The 16,571-nt window shown below is 38.8% G+C and overlaps 1 protein-coding gene across 1 annotated transcript; it reads left to right on the forward strand.

The window, feature by feature from the left end:
• Positions 1 to 648: 648 nt before the first annotated feature.
• Positions 649 to 16,556, forward strand: slc16a5a (solute carrier family 16 member 5a). The gene is made up of 5 exons (XM_017681611.2): positions 649 to 727; positions 2,810 to 3,245; positions 7,128 to 7,271; positions 8,024 to 8,854; positions 15,178 to 16,556. The coding sequence occupies exons 2-5, from the start codon at positions 2,963 to 2,965 to the stop codon at positions 15,426 to 15,428; spliced, it is 1,509 nt and encodes a 502-aa protein (XP_017537100.1). The 5' UTR covers positions 649 to 727; positions 2,810 to 2,962; the 3' UTR covers positions 15,429 to 16,556.
• Positions 16,557 to 16,571: the final 15 nt, after the last annotated feature.

Raw genomic sequence — 16,571 nt, forward strand, 5'->3', positions numbered from 1 at the left:
TTGAATGACTACAGTAAGATTCATTTCCTCAAATAAACTGGAGTAGAAATGAAGCCATTTGATAATAGTCAAAGTATAAATCCACCAAAAAGACTCTTGAGTAAATGTAACTGAGTGAACTGTAGCTGGTACACTTAAAATAGATGGTTCTTCAAGGGCACGTTAGTAGACCCACTTTCAAGAACGTTCTATATAGAACTACATACAGTATTCTCCACCAATGTGAAGAACTAGTTCAGTCAGAGAACCTTTAAGCATGCAAATTGTTCTCTGAGTTTTAATAGCTCTATATAGAACCATGTTTTCTAAAGAACCTGTATCTTTTGAAAGAGTGTTCCCATGTCTGGTTGGGAGCAGGGAAAACTAAAAGATGCGTGTTTGGTTTGGGAGCAAAAGAACACGAACAGCCGTCCAATCGCGCTGTTATCTGTGCGTTGGTGTGTGAGGCTGAAATGCCTCATGTGGAGTTCTCACAGTTCATCATTCAGCGTACCGCCACTGCACTCTGCCATTACTAATAAAAGCACATGGGTAAACCGTGGAGAGGCTGAGGGCAGATATAATTGGTTAATATTTGCCTAATCCATCTGCATATCGTGGCGTGGCCCCGCCCTCCACACAGCGAACATGATCCTCTGTTCGCCAACGCGGCCCCAGCAGCAGCAGCAGCAGCAGCACAAATACAGCACAAGATGACCGAGCAAGTTCATATAACGACGGGCTGAAGGTAGGTGGTTCATTTGAGCGGCTCGGCCATGAGTACAAGGACAGGGAATAGGACAGCGGGCGTACTGCCAGACTATCAGAAAAGCGCAGTTTGATATTGAGTTAATGAGGTGTGAGGTGACCGAACGGATTTTAGTTCAGCACACATATGTATAGCTACGTGTTAGCTACCTTTTCTGAAGCCTTTCTGCTCTGTTATTTCTTTCTTTTCTCATGTTTGTTATGACTTGCGGCAAGCATGACTTAAGTTCTGTGGTCTCTGCTGACCATGCAGCACTGACAGTAAGCAGAGCAACAAGTAGCCAGTTTTTTTTTTTTGTTTCTCTCTTGCGAAAACATCTCCCGGAACCAAACTGCTGAATGTATGATATATGTGTGAATGTGTGATTATAAGTCTGGGAGGTCTAGGAGTCTAAATCACTGCTGGACACACATTTCTGAATTTCTAATGACCGGATAACTTGGCCAGTCCAGAGCCAAATGTAAACATGCCGCTGTTTCCTGTGTAGGCTAGAGGGCTTGGCTGTTAGGGTGAAACTGACAGGCTAGTGTGGACTGAAAAATGATGATAGAGATGACATTTTAGTTTGTATGGCTCTATAAGTCTCTGTGAACGTATATATCAGCTATTACAAGAAGACTTAAAAATAATTATAGTCTAATGTAAAGTTTTCAACCCCTTTTGTGACCTCTACTTTAAAAAAAAAAAGCCTCAGTTACATGAACTAGAAGAGTATTTATTTATATAGCACCTTTTCAGGCTGAGGTCACAAAGTGCTTCCCAACACAATAAAAGTGAAGAAATGGGCATTATTATTATTATTATTATGATAATAATAATAATAATAATAATAATAAATGTAAGCCACTAAACATCCATCCAACATTAATATAAAACAATGAACAAAAAAGAAGAAAATTAAAACATAAAAAAAAAAAAATGCAAATATAAAATCTTATCGTATTAAAAAACAGCAAAGGCAGGAGTAAAAACAAGTATTAGGACATTACTGAGCTTTTAAAGTATTGTCCAGATGAAGAGAGCTCCAGAGTTTGGAAACTTACACATCAAAGCAACTCACTTAGATTTTAACTTATGGGAATAACTAAATTGCCCGGGCCAAATGATCAAAGCGTCTATACATTTTTAAGGAGATAAAAAATATAAAATATATACTTTTTAAGAATTTGATTTGGTTTTTAAAATAAAAGCTTGGTGCTCAGCAAAGTCACTCAGTTACACTTATAGGACTGTTAGTGAAACTTGTTTAAACATGGTGCTCACATGGCTGACCTTTCTGCCCACATTTACAAGTTGTTGGCCTTGGCAAATATTTTTCAATCTATTACAGATTACTCTCTCATATTTCAAACTGCTTACAGACATCACCCTTACGCTCTGTCATCCAACATACTAAAACACAGATAAGTACATAAAGCAGCCAGCCTGCTTATAAATGCAGTAATAAGCAGTATATATGAACTCACACAAGGCTTTTTCCTCTTTGAACCAAGAACACAGCCTTTCACTGTTTGTTGTCCTCTATTGTATGGACATGTAAGATTTTAGCATTCATTTTTTGATAATTAACAAAAATTGTACCTAACAGCAGCAGTTGTGTAATATAAATGTATTTGCTGATGTTAGTACACTGGAGAATTACATTTACTTCATGTTAAAATGCTTTGCGAGTATGCTCTATTTTTCTTTTTGTGTTATTTTTTCCGTTTGATTTCTCTTAGGGTTTGGTTTGTCATTTAGACTAGTCTTTCTTAGTCATTCTTGATCTGATATCCTTTAAGGCCTTATATTCTTAATAGGGACCTTTAAGTAAAATTTATGTTAAATGATTAATAATTAAATTAAATATCTTTATTTATTAGGGGCTTAATATGGTCTGTTTAGAAAAATTACTATTTCCATATAATGTCAACTTGTTTTTAATACCTATAAGGAAAGTACTTCTGTAAGTTAGTTGTTAGCTCTTTTTTTACATTCATTTAATCAAATTTGGCAGTTGGTGCTTGTAGTTGGTTACAGTGGAGTACAAATTAATCAATCATGTTTTATTTTGTCCTACAGAGACCTCTTGTGTTGTGGAGAGGTGACATGGAATGCACAGAAAGGTGTAGACCTGCCTTCAAAGCATTGCTGAGACCACCAAAGAGGGTCTTGGGGCACTAAAACAGATAAAGACAGCATTGAATAGCAGACAGTCACTCTCACAAAGCAGACATGACCCCACAAGAGCAGCACCTGGCAGAGTGTGAGGCTGACGATGGGGATAAAGAAGGGGCAGATGCACCCTTGGCTCAAGCCCGTCCAGTAGCCATTACTGCACCAGATGGTGGCTGGGGTTGGGTGGTCCTGATGGCCTCCGTAGTGGTTCTGGCCCTGACACTGGCTTTTCCATCTTGTATGGGCATCTTCTACACAGATCTTCAGAAACAGTTCAGTGCCAGCAACAGCGTAACATCCTGGGTGCCATCTATAATGACTGCAGTCCTACATGCTGGAGGTAGAGATTCAAAAAAGCAGATTTAGCCTATTGTTAATAATAACATCTTTACTGAATGAAATACAGTAGTTGGTCTTTGGAGTGTGAGCCTATGTCCCCATAAACAGCAGGCTTATGCAGGAGTTACTAAAAGCTATTCAGTATGATTCATCACTTTAATCTTCAGTTTTGAGCTTCAAATCAATTGAATTTCTAAATCTAAGTTAAGCAATTTTTAAAATGTTTATTTTGTTAACATTCCATGAGGAGTTCAGTAAACTCAACATTTTAAGGCAACCAGGTTACTTGCTTTTTCAGAGGGCCCATATCCTACATGTTTTCTCTGAGGTCCTCTTATAATGTTTTTGTGGCTGTATGTACCAAAAACAGTCACAATACATTTTACATGACTGTTTTCCAACTTTTCTTTATCCCTTAGAATTAAACAGGCTTTTTTTACTGTGACCTTAAGACTGATATATGTAAATGACCTCTATTCTGATTTATTGTTCTGCTTTGTGCCTCATTCAAAAAGCAGTCTAGGCTAAATCGCTCCTCATAACTTGGGTATAGGCTGGGTAGGCAGGTATATGTAAATAGGTTGTTTCCCACAACATCACAGAAGCAGTAAATTCAAAGCAGCTTAGTTTTTATATATAGAGTGTATGGGCTGGGGAGTGACCGGTATGTTTTTGCAAAACTTTAGTTTTATTTATACTCTATATCAAACTCTTTTATTTAAAATAAAAGAGGCATTTTTTTGCAAGATATTAGCTTTTTAATTTAAAATATCAAATCTTTTTTTTCTTTTTTATAGTACTGTGAAAATAATATGTAAGTTATGTAGATATGAAGTGAGAAACTGAAGTATAGATCCACATACAGACATGCAGTTTAAGCAGCCTGTTTAGAAATACTCTATATTGCCAAAAGTATTTACTCACCCATCCAAATAATTGAATTCAGGTGTTCCAATCACTTCCTTTGCCACAGGTGTATAAAACCAAGCACCTAGGCATGCAGACTGCTTCTACAAACATTTGTGAATGGGTGACTCTCAGGAGCTCAGTGAATTCCAGCGTGGTACCAGGATTGGATGCCACCTGTGCAACAAGTCCAGTTGTGAAATTTCTTTGCTACTGAATATTCCACAGTCAAATGGCAGAGGTATTATAACAAAGTGGAACGACAGCAACTCAGCCACGAAGTGATAGGTCATGTAAAATGACAGAGTGGGGTCAGCGGGTGCTGAGGTGCATAGTGCGCAGAGATCGCCAACTTTCTGCAATCAGTCACTACAGACCTTTAAACTTCATGTGGCCTTCAGATTAGCTCAAAAACTGTGTGTAGAGAGCTTCATGGAATGGGTTTCCATGGTCGAGCAGCTGCATCCAAGCCCTACATAACCAAGCACAATGCAAAGTATCGAATGCAGTGGTGTAAAGCACCGCCACTGGACTCTAGAGCAGTGGAGACGTGTTCTCTGGAGTGACGAATCATGCTTCTCCTTCTGGCAATCTGATGGACGAGTCTGGATTTGGTGGTTGCCAGGAGAACGGTACTTGTCTGACTGCATTGTGCCAAATGTAAAGTTCGGTGGAGGTGAGATTATAGTGTGGGGTTGTTTTTCAGGAGTTGGGCTCGGCCCCTTAGTTCCAGTGAAAGGAACTCTTAATGCTTCAGCACCAAGAGATTTTGGACAATTTCATGCTCCCAACTTTGTGGGAACAGTTTTAGGGACGGCCCCTTCCTGTTCCAACATGACTGTGCACCAATGCACAAAGCAAGGTACAAAAAGACATGGATGAGCGAGTTTGGTGTGGAAGAACTTCACTGGCCTGCACAGAGTCCTGACCTCAACCCGATAGAACACTTTTGGGATGAATTAGAGCGGAGACTGCGAGGCAGACCTTCTCGTCCAACATCAGTGTCTGAGATCACAAATGTGCTTCTGGAAGAACGGTCAAAAATTCCCATAAACTCCCACTCCTAACCCCTGTGGAAAGCCTTCCCAGAAGAGTTGAAGCTGTTATATCCGCAAAGGGTGGGTCGATATCATATTAAACCCTATGGATTAAGAATGGCATGTCACTCAAGTTCATATGTGTTTAAAGGCAGATGAGTGAATACTTTTGGCGATATAGTGTATTTCAGAACTTTCATTTACCATAATCTGAAGGCAGACTGTTTTATCATTAAAAGCACAAAAACTTGATGCTTTGAGTTGTTTAGATCTCTGCAGTTGTCAGGAAAGTGATGGTATCTCTTAAGAGCAGGCACAAACCCTGGGCTTTGTCTGACTTCCCTTTGTGAACAGGAAGCTGTGGTCGTTACTTCACATCTGCTCTGTATATTAAGACTGATACTTTACCACTCAAAGACACACTCACATTACACTCCAGCCAGTGTTCATTTGTTTCATTCCCATTTTCCACCAAGGCCCATTTAATGCCAGATCACATTAGTCTTCTATTGTCAGTAATGAGACAGAGAGAGCAAGAGATAGAGATAGATAGATAGATAGATAGATAGATAGATAGATAGATAGATAGATAGATAGATAGATAGATAGATAGATAGATAGATAGATACTATATTGACCACCAATATTTGCTTGCTCATGGTGACCATGTAGAGCTCTTTGTATACACAGTGCTATGTAAGAGTCATGCAGTGTTCTTGTTTGTTCAGGTAATAAAGGGCATTTCTAAGTATTTACTCACTAGTGGCTAAGGTCAAATGTCTTCATTAACTACTTACTTATCTTGTTTACAGACCATGTAAGAAGTTTCTTTGGTAATCTAGTAGTCAAAAGGTCATTCTTCAAAGCCAAAAATAATTCTTCAATGTAATTAGGATGTGATGTGGTAAATCTGGTGTATTTTCTCTGCTGTTTGCTGTCTAGAAATTTAAAACTAATCTAAGCAAGAAATTTACAAGATTATGCCAGTCTGTTGATTTTGGCCCCGGAGTACTACTGCCCTGCACGTTTCAGTGTTTCCCTGCTCTAATACACCAACTTCAACCAGAGGATTAGATGGATCAGTTGTATTACAGCAGAGCAAACTCCAAAATATGCAGTGAGTGCAGTAGTTCTTTTGTTTTCATTGCTAGGTACAGTGGGGTTCAGAAGTCTGAGATCACATTGAAAAATCTGAGATATTTTTTCTATATAAACTAGTAAACAAACAGAACATTTTAAAAAGTTTATTGTTTGAAAGGTTTTAAAATTTAAATGACTAAAAGTTATATTCACAGAAATTGTCAGAATTCAGTTCTGTTTCTAATTCATATTTAATCAAAGTTGTGATACTGACATTGATGTTAAGGCTTTAAACGAAAGGATCTGATTTTTTTGTCATCTCTTTCATTAAAACACTTCATTCAGAAGACTCTCAAGTGGATTTGATCTATACATCAGAGACTTTTGAATAAATCTTTGAAGAAATGTGGAATGTAGAATTTTGGAACCCACTGAAGATAAAACTGGGCATTCTGGCTGATACGTGTTCTTAAACTACACTTTGACCTCCAAAATTAGCAATTTCCTGAATAATGCTGTTTTAGCCGCCACTGACTATTTGTTGTTTCAGAGCTTAATAAGCATTCTGGGTGAACATTACAATTACACTGTACTGTTTCTGTTGTCATAAAATGTATGTGTATGCTAAGATCTACATGATATTTTAAGCAGCTATGCAGAAACAAAGTAATTTCAGTATGAGACATACAGCAACGCATATTTCACGCTGTGGATGAACAAACCACCACATTGTCCCAAAGTAGTATTTAGAGGAGGGCCTTGTGCAAAAAATTCTGTTGGATTATAGTATTTAATCCCACAAATCCCCTGTGGATTCAAGGATTTGTTTGATGTGTTTTTTCCCTATTTTTCATTCTCAGGTCCACTGTGCAGTGTGTTGGTGGAACGATTTGGTTGTCGAGCAACTGTGATGCTGGGAGGAGTCTTGAGTGGATTGGGGATGGCAGCCAGTGCCTTTACAAATTCCATCATCGAGCTTTACATCACTGCAGGGTTAATTACAGGTCTTTACATACCCAGTCACACCTACAGCCATGGTATTTGCAAGATTAAATGAAAGGACTTATTATCTCTGTGTTTCCCATGCACACACGATACTTGAGAGGCCCCCAAGTAAATAGACAGTGACGTCAATATATTTAGTCTCATTTTAACAATTTCCAAGTTTAATATTTTTTTTATTATTAGCCAGTTTTTACTGTTGGTTTGGCTATTGTTTTGGTTCAATGTAGGGACGGCAGTGTTATGTTACTTAAAGACATTTTCATAATATGTGATACGTATCACAACTTTGGACACACACACAATGCACCAACAGTACCTTATTTAAAAACTGCCAAAAAGTCAGTAAAAAGTGGTTAGTCAGTGGTACTTCTTTAAGTACAGACAAAATCCTGGATATGCTCAGAAAATCACACTGTTTATCATGATAACAAAATTTATTGTGATTACAGTAAAATACTGTCATAATTCCCTCTTTATGGTTCAATGCTCAGTAAATAACTTACATTACAAGACAGTACACAACTTCTTATTACTTTTACATTCGGAAGCATACATGCTTTATAGGAACACTCAATTAAGTAAAACAAATCCTGAGCTACATTACAGCTGGGAACCTTTTCCAATGAAGTTACTATTTGAGAATTTCTTATGACAGCTATGATATACTGTAGAATGCTCTATTTTATGAAGAATAGTGAAAAATACAAAATTTGTACCCATATTTTTATACCAACTATTTTTTCCTCCATAGGCCTAGGGTTTTGTTTCAGCTTCCAGCCTGCGGTCACTATTCTGGGCCACTACTTTGTGCGTCGTCGAGTCTTTGCCAATGCTGTGTCCTCCACAGGCACAGCTCTGGGCCTGTCAACGCTGCCCATGCTGAGTCACTATCTGCACATTGAACTGGGCTGGAGGGGCAGTTTCCTTGTGCTCGGGGGTATACTACTCAACAGCTGTGTCTGTGGAGCTGTTATGAGGCCACTGGGCCCACGAAAGCCCAGAGCATCTAAACGGTTGAGCAATGGCACTGCTGCAGCAAGTGAAGAGGGCCTGAAAGGACATATGTTGGTGCTGTGGAACAATTTAGTGTCTTCTTTACGTTGCCACATGGCCTTTGATCAGTTTTGCAATAACCGGCGTTTTCGCGTCTTCTCGCTGGGCATCACCTGGATGATGCTGGGATTTGTAGTGCCACTGATTTTCCTCATTCCTTATGCCACAGATAACGGCATGGATCAGAAAGAGGCTGCCCTGCTGCTCAACATCTTGGGCTTCATCAATGTCATTGTGCGGCCACCCATAGGGCTGCTTTTCAACCTCTCCTGGTTCAAGGTCCGCCATGTCTACGTGTTCTCCATAGCTCTTCTGCTGAATGGACTGAGTAACAGCATATGCTGCATCGCGCCCAGTTTTTCAGTGCTCTTGCTTTATATGCTGAGTTATGGCCTGACGATGAGTGTGGTGGGCTCACTGGTTTTCACTGTGCTAATGGACATAGTGGATATGACCCACTTTCCCTCTGCACTTGGCTTGCTGGCTATCATGGAGAGCGTCACGCTGCTGATTGGGCCGCCACTTGCAGGTAGAACAAGAACCCAAAGTGTGTCAAAGTGTGTGTGTGTGTGTGTGTGTGTGTGTGTGTGTGTGTGTGTGTGTGTGTGTGTGTTTAAGGACAGAAACCAGAGAAAACCAGAAAAAAAGATAACCTACAATGTCAAGGCCTACAAAATGGTCCTGACATTGTAAAGTGCAAAGTAAAATGCATAGAAATAAGAGAAAGAAGAAAACAGAGTTAGAATAGTTAATTCCTTAGGGCAGCCGTGTGAGATGTTTTGTTTATTTAAGCTCAAGCTATGTCTGTCTTTAGTTGGTATCTATTATGTATCAGCAGTCAGGAAGCAATATTGCTAATCAGCCATTTTGGCCACTTCAGACTTGTACATCAACTGATGCATACAATGAACTACTAATTGTTAATCACAATTATTTTTATGGCAAAAAAATGTCAGCTAAGATTAGTGATCCTGATCAGAAGTGAGTTGTATAGAGGGAAAATAGCAAATTAATGCAGGAAGTTAGCAAGTTAACTTAGGAAGCTTCACATAAAAGAGGTTAAAGGGGACCTATAATGTGTTTCTGATTTTTCCCTTACGTTTTGTGCAATATATTGCTTTTTGAGCATGTAAATGGTTTGCAGAGTTACACACCAGAAGGTGTAGTTCTCTCCCATAGAAACAACTTTTCTCAGCTGCCTGAAATGCCTTTTTGGAATTCCATTTTAGTTTTGTAGCAGTGTCGAGAAGACACCTGACTTTCAGAATTGGACTCAAACTGATATAGCAGACCTGATGCCATTGGGAAAATAGCCACACCAGTGTTTACACCTGCTCAGGAGAGAAAGGTCTGTCTGCAGACTGCAAGACAGACAAAACGTGAAGGGGCGCAACTGGTCTAGCAGTTGGCCAGTCAGAACATAGTGGGTGAGCTGACCAATCAGTGTACACTATGCTCGCCGGGAAGGGGGCTTAAAGACCCAGGAGCTCTAATAGAATTTCAGACAGAGGGTGAATAGAAGACACCCAGAACAATGACAGTACCATATGTGAAAAATAATGTGTTAATTTAAAATGAGCATAATGGGTCACCTTTAAGATGCTTTGTAGATTGAATTGCATTGGCGATGGCGATCATTAAATATTTCACTCTTTTGTATCCAGTCTGTACAGTCTGCAAATCTTCTTGGACACGACAGAACTGGTTTTAATTTTTACAAGAGTTTCTTTACACCCACCTATTCAGTTGTGTGCTTCACTCTCGAGTGTGCACGGAAGAAATAAAGGGGAATGGAATGTTCCCTGAATTGTGAAAGAGAACTTGGAGGGCAAGGGTGGGGGTGGTACCAGGGCTTCAGGCTCTCTCTGTGGGGTAGGTGAGATTGACTGGGCAGCTGGCTCCCTCATGTAAGCACCATGCCAACTCGAAATGTCAATTATGCAACCCAACACTATCCAACGCATGGATTATAAAGTCTGGCCACTTCAGTGAACAAGTGAACTTGCATTTCCTATGAAAGGTGCTCTCTGTAGTATCTTTAGAAAACAACTTTAGTTCAATATGTTATGAGAATATAAGGATGAATAAACTAGTATGTACATTACATGGTCAAATGTTTGTGGACAGATGACATGCTCATACCTGTATATGCTTGTTGGACATCCCATTCTAAAACTATATGTAATATGCACTTGGTCCACTTCTTTATGACTGTAACAGCGTCCTGTCTTCTGGAAAGGCTTTCCATAAGATAATGGAGTGTGTCTGTGGGATTTTGTGCCTATTTAGTCAAAAGAGCATTTGTGAGGCTGGATACTGATGTTGGATGAGGTTTATCCTTCCTCTTCCAAACTATTCTTTCTCTACCTGTCTTAACACTGTACATTCTGGTAGGTTTTGTTGTCCTGGCATCCACTCAAACTAGATTTATCCGTCAGACTGCCAGATAGTGAAGCGTGATTTGTCACTCCAGAGAATACGTTTCTACTGCTCTACATGACTTGACCATGCTTGGCATTGTGCATAGTGATCTCAGGGTTGTGTGCAGCTACTCAGTCAAGGAAACCCATTTTATTAAGCTCTCAGTTCCTGTTCTGATATTGCTTTCACAGTTTTGAACTGTCTAGTGAGTGATGCAGCAGAGGATAGGATTTTCAACTTCCTCATGCTTCAGTACTTTATAGCCTTGCTCTGTGAGTTTGCATGGTCTACCGCTTTGTGGCCGAGCTGTTCTTACTCCTAGACACTTCCATTTCTCAGTAACGTCAAGTACAGTTCACCACAGCAGATCTAAGAGAAATTTCACAAACTGGCTTGTGGCAAAGGTGGCATCTTATGACAGTGCCACCCATTCTACTGCCAGTGCTTCTTCTAAGGAGATTGCATGGCTATAGCTTGGTTTTATACACCTGTTAATATTAAGTGTGGCTGAAATTTGTGAACTTGGGAACTAGGGTTTATATCTTCAGTCATTATGTATACATCTGTGTGCATTTTCCATTTATCTGTCTATGTTTGCATACTCCATATATGTCTCCACACAGTATGTCTACATATGCACACTGTCAGAAAAAAGGTATTGTACAGATACATTATTTGTTTATTTTGGTACAGTCAATGTAAATGTACTCTCAGTGGTAAAGCAATGGTTTTAACATACAGCTGTGTACGCTAAATTTAAAGTTTCTGCTGGGGAAAAGAACATATTTGCACTTTTTTACAACCTTGTTTTAAAACAGAATAAGAACAGAACCTGGAGTCAAGTTTTACAAATATAATTACAATGGAATTTGGTTCAAAGATGTTTCCTATTTAAAGGTACTGAAGATGTACTCTTGAAGGTACCACTCCAGTGATGGTTCAGTACCGTTTTTTTCTGAGAGCGTAGAGATAACTCTACATCTCTGCATACGATATATATATAAAGAAAGATCTGTCTATCTAGATCTGCTTAAGTTAAGCATGAAACAGCTCTAGTATTTAGTATGTGATGTATTTTACAAAACTAAATTCCCATAAGTATAGGACAGTACGTGAAATGAAAATAAAACAGAAAGTATTGATTTGAAAATCTGCTTTAACCTGTGTTTAAGGAAAATAGTACAAAGAGAACCTATTTATTGCTTTCCCTTATGAATTTATTTGTGTTTGTAAATATTCACACAGTACTAAACTGATGCCTACAGCACCTAATAAGGGGAAAGAAGTCATTTAAGACTAAGAATGTTGTGAAATGCTCAAAAAACATCTAAAACAGGCGATGCAATCAGTCTTGCATATAAAAGAAGCATCTTGGAATGGCTGCAGTCCTTTATGAGCAAGAATTGATTAAGGCTCACCACTTCAGTGAGTAAACCAACAGTTTAAAAACAATGTTTCTACAATGAGTGATTGAAAGAGTTTTAGGTGTTTTACCCTCTATAGCATTTTCAACCTTTTCACACAAAAATCTGGAAAGATTTCAGTGTGTAAAGGGCAAGGCCAAAAATCACTACTAAATGCCTGTGACCTTCAATCCCTCTCATGGCACCGCATTAAAAAACAAAGTGATTCTGATTGATGTTACCACATTGGCTTGGGACTTGTTCAAAAACCCATTGTCAATAAACACAATTTGTCACTACATTCACAAATGCAAGTTAGGACTGTACTATACACAGCAAAAGCCATATTTCAACAATGTCCAGAAAAGCCACGGCTTCCATGAGCTTGAGCTCTTTTGAAATGGGCTGATGCACAGTGGAAATTGTGGCTCTGATGAGTGAACCTTTCAGATTGGTTTTCGAAACAATGGAAGTTGTGTTCCAAAGTCAAAGAATAGAATTAACAACCATTTGTCACCGTGTTTCACACTGTGAAATTAGACCTCTGCATTTAACCCATCCGTGCAGTGAAACACCCACAAACATGCACACTAGTAAACACACACACTAGGGGGCAGTGAGCACACTTGCCCGGAAGAGTGGGCAGCCTTATCCATGGCGCCCGGGGACCAATTGGGGGTTAGGTGCCTTGCTCAAGGGCATTTCAGTCATGGGCTGTCAGCCAAGGGGATCGGACCGGCAACCCTACAGTCATAGGGCTGGTTCCCTAACCTCCAGCCCATGACTGCCCCCCATGGTATGGGGTGTATTACTGCCCATGGCAACTCCCTCAGCTGTGAAGGCACCAAAAACATTGAAAGATTTATATGTTAGAGCAACATATACTGCCTTGTAGATTATATATATTTTTAGGGATGTTTGTGATTATTTCAAAATGACAGTGTCAAACCACATTCTGCATGTGTTACAACAGCTTAGCAGCTCAATCAGATGCAGTGCTAGACTTGCATGCCTGCAGTTTAGACCTGTTAACTGAAAACTGAATATGTGTGTTGTATTATGAAGTATAAAATACCATACAGCTGAAGACTTGTATAATGGAAGGATGGCAAAAAAAAATTCTGCTTTCAACAAGTGAATTAGTGTGTTCAGTTCACAAGCAAATATGAAGGGCTGTTAAATGGGAAAGTGATAACACTGTGGTAAACAAGCTCCTGTCCCAACTTTTATGAAACATGTTGCAGGCATCACATTTCAAATTCAAAGCATATATTTACAAAAAAAAATGTTTTCAGTTTAATACAGGTCAAACAGAATTTCCTAATCATTGCGTTCTGTTTTTATTGCAATTTCATGTATTGTCCCAGTGTTTTTAGGATTGAGGTTTGTTCGATATAGATTGATACCTACAATTTATGTAGGTTACCCCGTACCTGCATTCACTTGCCGTATTATTAGGCACACTGATAGGTTTGTTTTTAAGGTTTGCAGTTATTGACTGCAGACCATCTATTGTTGCACAGTTTGTCAGCCATAATCCCATCCATCAAGGGCCTGAGACCACCATAGGACCACAGCTGACTAAATATTATTACGTGGTGGACCATTCTTAGCACAACAGTGATATGGTAGGGGCGTGTTAGTGAGTATGTTGTTGATACAAGCTTATCAGAATCAATGTTACTGCTGATTTGATCATAATCCACCAAAAAAGGGCTACTGAATAAGTTATGCATGGAAAAAATTTACTTCACAGTGTGTGCACCTACAATTTGTGCCAACAAGGTGCGTTTGTCCATTAAAGTGACCAGTAAGTGAACACAGTGTTTAATAAACTGACCTGTGAATAGTCCATGGCTCAAATATCTGCTCATTGGTGGTCTTGTGTGGGTTACAGTCTATTGATGATTGAGGTACAGGCAGAAAAACTGTGCAAAACAGAGGGGATTCAGTCAGTATTTAAAATGAAGTTCATAGAAGCAAAATACAAAAACATAAGGAAATTACAGGCAATAGGAAAGTATAATTAAAATGAGCTTATTAAAAGTGCAGTGCTAAAAGAAAGTGCAGTAAGAATCATGCAAGTCTTAGATCTTAATTACAGACACACAAACAGAGTCATATTTTTAACCTGGATATAAAAATCACTGTTTGTAGCACATCTACAATCTTCTGGGAGAGTATCATAATAGCTAAACGCTGCTTCACTGTGTTTAGTTTAGACTCTAGGCTCTACTAGATGTGTCCATGGATCTAAGACACCTACATGGTTTATGTTCTTTAAATACATCAGAGGTGTATTCTGGGCCTAAACCATTAAGCCAGTGTAAAGATTTTAGAACTAGAGTTATGTACTCTGTTCTGCTGGTTCTGGTTAAAACAATGGCAGTAGCATTCTAAATGAGCTGTTTAATGATCTTTTTGGGAAGTCCAGTTAAGAGACCATTGCAGTAGTCTATCCTGCTGGAGATAAAAGCATGGATGAGTTTCTCTAGAACAACAAACCTTTGATTCTGGCCATGTTTTTAAGATGATAGAAGGCTGTTTTGGTGATTGCTTTGAAATGGCCAGTGAAGGTGAGATCCAGGTCTATAGAACATCAAAATTTATGACTTGGTCTTTGATTTTTGGAGCCACAGAATGAAGCTGTGAACTAGTATTAAGTCAAGCACAATAATCTCTGTTTTTTTTAAGAAAACTTCAATAATGTGCCTGTAATCATCTTAGGTAATCATCTATATTTGCAAAAGTATGATAATGAATGCTGTTGTTCTGTAAGATTTTGTCCAGAGGAGGCATATAAAGCCTGAAGAAAAGTTGTTCTAGGACTATTCCATGGGGGACTCATAGCCACCCTTTCAGATTCACATCTGCTAAATCAGACCTAAACAAATTGAGGAGTGACTTTTGGAAGTCCTCAACCTGTCCAGAAGTATTCTATTATCTACAATGTCACAATTTTCAATGTGGTGTAGTCTGTTTGACTGATATAACTGTGTCTCATATATCTGTCTCTCTGAAATTTTAGGTTATCTGGTGGACAAAACTGGAAAGTACACATATGTGTTTGTGGCCTCCAGTATCACAGTGGCCTCTTCGGCTTTGTTTCTTTTAGTGTCCTTTTATTTCCTGGACCGCCATGATGCAGCCCAGAAGGAGCCATCACCTTCCCCAGGGTCAGCAGCTTTTCAACCTTCAGACTGCCAGTACATCAGAGTCTCCGCAGGTGCAGCAGACAAGCACACCGCCATTAAAACCGAGCGTGTTACTAGTGTATGAACTGTATCCATTCAGGGCTGAAGGTCTGGGATAGTGTGGCCCTTAACAAAGAATATGCATATTATCTTCAAGCTTTTTTTGGTCATAGTTTAGTCATTTAGCTTATGATATTCTTTAATATACAATGTAGGATTTGTAAGGTTTTGGGCATTCAGAGAAGTCTATATTGCTATGATTAAGGAAAAATTGTTGTGCACACTTTTATATTTGTAGCCTCTCCAGTTTATGAATGCTGCAATCAGTTGTCAGTTTCACTGTCAAATTCTGGGATAACACAGCATTAAAAAGGCACAAAGCTCCTCGTTCAGCTGCCATGTGTCAGGTGTACTACCGATTGCACTTATGATTTTACACTTAGTTTTATTTGTGTGGTTCCCTTTTCTGGAAAATTTTCTGGTTTACCCACCTGAAAAGCAAATTTGTTTTTTTGACATTTTTGCCTGCGTACAATTCCTGACTGCAGGAAACCAACAAACATCACAGTAACTTCATCAGTAACAGGTCCTAGTTCAGTGAGACAAACTGATACAGAACCATTGCACAGGGAGGTCATCAAACCTCTGACAAATCAAAAGCACTTACTATCAATGTTTTACATTTCAGCATTATCGTACATATCTGTACACAGCTGTTAACTAAAACACAACACTAACTTGAAGTTAAGGGTATTTCTCAAAATCATCTTTGCACTGTTATATGGTTGTCTGAGTCTGTTTCACTGGTAATGTCTAATGGTGTCCAGGGATTGTGCACAAATCAGTGCTGTATAATGGAGTATTTATGTAGTCCCAGGTTTTTGGGAATAAAGGCCAAAGTTTCTTCTGGTTTTGTTGCAATACTGTGAGACTCATATAAACATGTGTTAACATTTATTGTTAATAATTTTTTTATCTTAAATACTGTAATTTTCTCTGTCATGCTTCTTTTGCTGTTCTGTGCATTTGCCAAAGTTGAAAGAACATCTAAAAGGAAGAAAGGGCTAAGTGTGTTTCTGTGGAGTATATCATTTTATAATGTAGTTAATTAGTAGATGTTCTGTTTTTTCCTGAAGAAACAATCCAAACTAAATATTATTTTGTTTCAAAAAGCAAATGTGCTGTTGAAAATAAATTCTCTTTGCACTATGAATGCGTTTTTGTCTTA

This window comes from Pygocentrus nattereri, chromosome 13 (assembly GCF_015220715.1).
Source record: "Pygocentrus nattereri isolate fPygNat1 chromosome 13, fPygNat1.pri, whole genome shotgun sequence".
Taxonomy (NCBI): Eukaryota; Metazoa; Chordata; class Actinopteri; order Characiformes; family Serrasalmidae; genus Pygocentrus; species Pygocentrus nattereri.

Coding starts and splice junctions, on each gene's coding strand:
- slc16a5a (XM_017681611.2), top strand. CDS start 2,963: ATGACCCCACAAGAGCAGCACCTGGCAGAGTGTGAGGCTGACGATGGG. Junction 3,246..7,127: donor TGCAGTCCTACATGCTGGAG/GTAGAGATTCAA, acceptor TTTCATTCTCAG/GTCCACTGTGCAGTGTGTTG. Junction 8,855..15,177: donor GATTGGGCCGCCACTTGCAG/GTAGAACAAGAA, acceptor CTGAAATTTTAG/GTTATCTGGTGGACAAAACT.